At 41.8% G+C, this 5,351-nt stretch overlaps 1 protein-coding gene across 3 annotated transcripts; it reads right to left on the bottom strand.

Moving 5' to 3' along the window:
• Positions 1-397: 397 nt before the first annotated feature.
• Positions 398-4,369, bottom strand: LOC106582430 (claudin-10). 3 transcript variants are annotated; one of them, XM_082967223.1, is made up of 6 exons: positions 4,201-4,369; positions 1,759-2,291; positions 1,390-1,551; positions 1,217-1,298; positions 946-1,053; positions 398-834 (listed from the first exon to the last, which is right to left on the bottom strand). In XM_082967223.1, exons 2-6 carry the CDS (start codon positions 1,988-1,990, stop codon positions 633-635), a joined length of 786 nt encoding a protein of 261 aa, XP_082823349.1. In that variant the 5' UTR covers positions 1,991-2,291; positions 4,201-4,369; the 3' UTR covers positions 398-632. The 3 variants fall into 3 exon arrangements, with proteins under 3 accessions (XP_082823349.1, XP_014021011.1, XP_045560831.1); XM_014165536.3 differs by having other exon boundaries at positions 1,759-2,058; positions 4,201-4,354; XM_045704875.2 differs by having other exon boundaries at positions 1,759-2,058; positions 4,210-4,331.
• Positions 4,370-5,351: the final 982 nt, after the last annotated feature.

Below are 5,351 nucleotides of genomic sequence, written 5' to 3'. Positions count from 1 at the left end.
TTTGAGAAGGACGAACCTCCCTCACCGCTTTTGCCCATTCACGTCATTGACCATAGACAAATCCACAAATAGTTAAAAAATATATATTTGGCATACCGGTCGTGGGTCACTCTGATTGGACCATTTGTTGAAACCCCCTCCCCCAGAGTTGAGCCATGGCAGCAGAAAAGTAGCAACCGCGTGTCATTCAATGAGGGCCAGAGGCTGTGTAACGTGCACAACTGTAGCTCAGTCACAGTTCTATTTCATTGTGAATTAAAGTCTATATCACAAATTCAATATTTGCCTCTGCTGTACACTAAACTGACGATGATGATTGTTTAATCGATTGAAATGGGGGTGCAATGGAAATCAAGTATGGTTTAAGTTAGGTAGGGTTTCATGACTAAAAACATGATTATTTGTTTGTGATCTTTTATTCACAAATAAAATTTAGGACAATACAAAGCAAACAATGGATAATTTTTTTTTGTAAGAACACAATTGTCAAACTTAGAAGCTACGGAGCTATTATTATATTGCAACTTCACTAACCATTCATTCACAGTCCCCTACAGTTTAAGGATTTACACAGCAATATGGAGAGAATACAGAATAGCTTATTATGTCAAACTGTAGGCTACTAGAGCAGGTCACACATACGCGTTCAAACTGGAGAGTGTCTTGCTACTGCTCCCACTTCTCCTAGTCTCACTGCTGACTCTGCTGGTCTTGGACTCCCTGCTCTCTCCACCCTCTGTGAGTGCTGTTGACACCGGTCTGTACGTCGGTTTAGCTGGAGGTGCCACGTCGGCGTCAGGGAGCTTGTAGACAGGCATGTGTTTATTCTTTGAGCTGTGAAGGTTGGATTTGAGATGGAACCATCAATAGATCCCCTTTATTATGCACATTAATTGAAATCTAGAGCATGTGATTTCTTATATGAAATGCATAGAAAAAACACACCTTGACTGACATGCTTCCTTCCCAGCAAAGACACTGTAAATGAGGCCTCCAATGACCAGTAGGGTGGAGCCTCCCCAGCCAATGTACACAGCTACTCCGATTTCAAACCTGTCAAAATAAGACATGAAGTTGTCCCATGCATTTTCACTGTAAACACCTTACCGTCCCTTATACCATAATAATTGTGAAATGTTTTCATATATTACTGAATACAAAATCTAAACCCCTTTTTAAGCATTTTATCTACATAGAATTGATAAATGTTACTCACTTTTGTGCCCTGAAATTGGGATCCTGAAATTCCGCTCTTATTTTGTTTCCATAATAAGAGAATGCAATCATGGAACACAACCCTGGAACAAGACAACTCGACTGTTAGAGTTCACCCAGGAATCCAACAATCAGAATTGCCACGTAAACATCAAGAAAAATGTAAATGTTTACCAGACACAAGATAGTTCATCCCTCCAGCAAAAGTCACTCTTGCATTTGCAACCTCAGATCCTCCTATCTTAGTGCACTTCATTCCGACTAGGACCAGAATGGCCCCGAAGAATCCCAAAATAATAGAGATGATGATCAGAGCCCGGCACATATGGATGTCCCCTGTCCAGGAGGAGGAAGAAGGAGGTCATGGTTTGGTCATGAAAGTTTAAATTCACATCTGCACAATACCATTGTTCCATAGCCGTATGGTACCTGGGTACAGTTTCCTCTTGTCTCTCGAATAACCAACTGCAGTTGTTTTATTATTTTGACATGCTGTTATAATTTAAAAAAAGACTCCTTCACCCACTTGAATTCTTCACTTACAGTTGAGTCCGAACATCGATGGGATACCCTTGCAATCGGATACTCCAGTTGAATCAGAAACGCAATCCTTCCAGAGGTTGGAGAAGTAGTTTGAACTGGTCAGAACAATGCTTTCTACCTCAGACCAGGTCCATATCTCAGTGGGCATTGTAGAGCAGACCAGGATCCATCCACTCACACAGACCACAAAGCAGCCAATCTCCATGTACATTACTACTGTCCTGTAATTCATGGCTGCCTCTGTGTGCAAAGACACCAGACAGGAGGGAGGAAAGATGGCAGTAGAGCTGTTGCCTGCTCCTGTCAGAACCCAAACGGAGGAGAAATGTGAGCTAGTGTGGAGAAAGACGGCTCACCTTCTACCTCCACCAACCCCCGCCCCTTCGCCACCGGAGTCTGTCTTTGTGTATATCATCACACCTACTTGCTCCACACTGATGGAAGAAGATGCAAGGTGTTTGCTGACCCATGCCATGTTTGTTATTGGTATAATATCCAGGATCCTACCGCCATAAAGTTAGTTTCATTTATGCCTAAAAACACAGGTTTGTTCATGTTATGTCATCGTCATGATTTTCCATAGAGATTTCAAGAGCCTGTGCTGTAGGTTTTACAAAATAGTAAGCTGACCAAAATCTCTGCAATAATGACTCCATTCTTGCTATTGCATATCGAAAGTTTTATTTACATGAATTTATAAAAATCACAATTATATACAATTTCAAACACTACATACAAAGATCACTTTTTTTCAACTTTAACTTCTCTAGGGCCAGTGGGACGATTACGTCCCACCTACGTAACAGCCAGTGAAATCCCGTGGCGCGTTATTCAAATACCTTAGAAATGCTATTACTTCAATTTCTCAAACATATGACTATTTTACACCATTTTAAAGACAAGACTCTCGTTAACCTGTTAGGGCTAGGGGGCAGTATTGACATGGCCGGATAAAAAACGTACCCGATTTAATCTGGTTACTACTCCTGCCCAGTAACTAGAATATGCATATAATGATTGGCTTTGGATAGAAAACACCCTAAAGTTTCTAAAACTGTTTGAATGGTGTCTGTGTGTATAACAGAACTCATATGGCAGGCCAAAACCTGAGAAGATTCCATGCAGGAATTGGCCTGTCTGACAAGTTGTGTTTCATCTTGGCACTTTTTATTGAAGAATGAGGATCTTTGCAATAACGTGATACTTCCTACGGCTCCCATAGGCTCTCAGAGCCCGGGAAAAAGCTGAACGATATCGAGGCAGCCTCTGGCTGAAACACATTATCGCTTTTGGCAAGTGGCCGATCAGAGTACTATGGGCTTAGGTGCGCGCACGAGTCGACCGAATGCTTCATTTTCTTTCGTCTGTTTACCTAAACGCAGATTCCCGGTCAGAATATTATCGCTTTTTCATGAGAAAAATTGCATAAAAATTGATTTTAAACAGCGGTTGACATGCTTCGAAGTAGGGTAATGGAATATTTAGAATTTTTTTGTCACGAATTGCGCCATGCTCGTCACCCTTCTTTACCCTTTCGGATAGTGTCTTGAACGCACGAACAAAACGCCGCTGTTTGGATATAACTATGGATTATTTTGAACCAAACCAACATTTGTTATTGAAGTAGAAGTCCTGGGAGTGCATTCTGACGAAGACAACAAAAGGTAATCAAACATTTATAATAGTAAATCTGATATTGGTGAGTGCTAAACTTGCCGGGTGTCTAAATAGCTAGCCCGTGATGGCGGGCTATGTACTTAGAATATTGCAAAATGTGCTTTCACCAAAAAGCTATTTTAAAATCGGACATATCGAGTGCATAGAGGAGTTCTGTATCTATAATTCTTAAAATAATTGTTATGCTCTTTGTGAACGTTTATCATGAGTAATTTAGTAAATTGTTAGCAAATTCCCCGGAAGTTTGCTAGTTCTGAACGTCACATGCTAATGTAAAAAGCTGTTTTTTGATATAAATATGAACTTGATTGAACAAAACATGCATGTATTGTATAACATAATGTCCTAGGTGTGTCATCTGATGAAGATCATCAAAGGTTAGTGCTGCATTTAGCTGTCTTCTGGGTTTTTGTGACATTATATGCTAGCTTGAAAAATGGGTGTCTGATTATTTCTGGCTTGGTACTCTGCTGACATAATCTAATGTTTTGCTTTTGCTGTAAAGCCTTTTTGAAATCGGACAGTGTGGTTAGATAAAGGAGAGTCTTGTCTTTAAAATGCTGTGAAATAGTCATATGTTTGAAAAATTGAAGTTTTTGTATTTTTGAGGAATTTGTAATTCGCGTCACGCCTATCATTGGATATTGGAGCAGGTGTTCCGCTAGCGGAACGTCTAGATGTAAGAGGTTAAAAAAAAAATAATAATAATAATAAAAAATAAATAATTATAATAATAATCTTAAGAGAAACCTTTAGCAAACCTACCTGACCCACTTGCATGCTTCCGAGGGCTATGGGCTGTGTTGTCTCAAGTGCAGGAGGGCCTGGAAAGGGTCATCACCTATGGCAGCCTGAGCTTGATCCCGACCGAGCGATATTACCAAAACTACAGCTACTACAAGCTGGAACTGCTGAGACTGAAATAGGAGGTAATAGAGAAGTTTAACCCTTACCTGTGGGGATCCAATTTCACTGTTTACACTGACAATAACCCGCTTGTCCATCGGTGTACAGCCAACCTTGGGGTAGTCGAGCAGCGCTGAGTCACACAATTGGCAAACTACCAGTTCAACATCTGGTACCATCCAGAAGGCCACAACATCAACACCAATATCCTCTCTATGCTTCCAGAGAAAGGAGGCAAAGAGATGCCCCAGACCCTGTTCGTTTGAGGGGGACCCACCAAACACATGGCCCTGGAGTGTTTGGCAACAGACCGACGAGACCCTTCAAAATGTCTGAGCACTGTTAGACCAGGGCTAGCCTTTGGACAACCCAGCATGGCAAGCAGCACCCCAGCTCATCAAAACCTTACTACAGGAGTGGAACCTGCTCAAAAAACAAGAGGGGGGAATAGTCAGGCAGGGGCCAGACGAACAGACAGGGGAGCATCCCATCAAGACTGTTGTCCTTCAGGAGGAAATGTCAAGAGGTATGGAAACACGACCACGAAGCACAGTCAATCAAATGTATGTATAAAGCCCTTTTTACATCAGCAGATGTCAAAGTGCTTTCACAGAAATCCAGTTTAAAACCCCAAACAGCAAACAATGCAGATGTAGAAGCCCGTGGATAGGAAAACCTCCCTAGAAAGACAGGAACCTAGGAAGAAACCTACATAGGAAGCAGGTTCTGAGGGTTGGCCTGTCATCTTCTGGCTGTGTCAGGTGGAGATCATAAGAATGCATGGCCATTAAGGCCAGATTGTTCTTCAAGACGTTCAAAAGTTCATAGGTGACCAGCTGGGTCAAATAATAATCATCACTGTGGTTGTAGAGTGTGCAACACGTCAGCACCTCAGGAGTAAATGTCAGTTGGCTTTTCATAGCCAAGCATTCAGAGGTCGGGACAGCAGGTGCGGTAGAGATGGAGAGAGAGAGCGAGAGAGAGCAAGAGTGAGAAAGAGAGAGAGAGAG

Source organism: Salmo salar, chromosome 21 (assembly GCF_965601325.2).
Source record: "Salmo salar chromosome 21, fSalSal1, whole genome shotgun sequence".
Lineage (NCBI taxonomy): Eukaryota > Metazoa > Chordata > Actinopteri > Salmoniformes > Salmonidae > Salmo > Salmo salar.
Note: the sequence above shows the minus strand (reverse complement) of the source record. Positions and strands in the feature narration are given on the sequence as shown.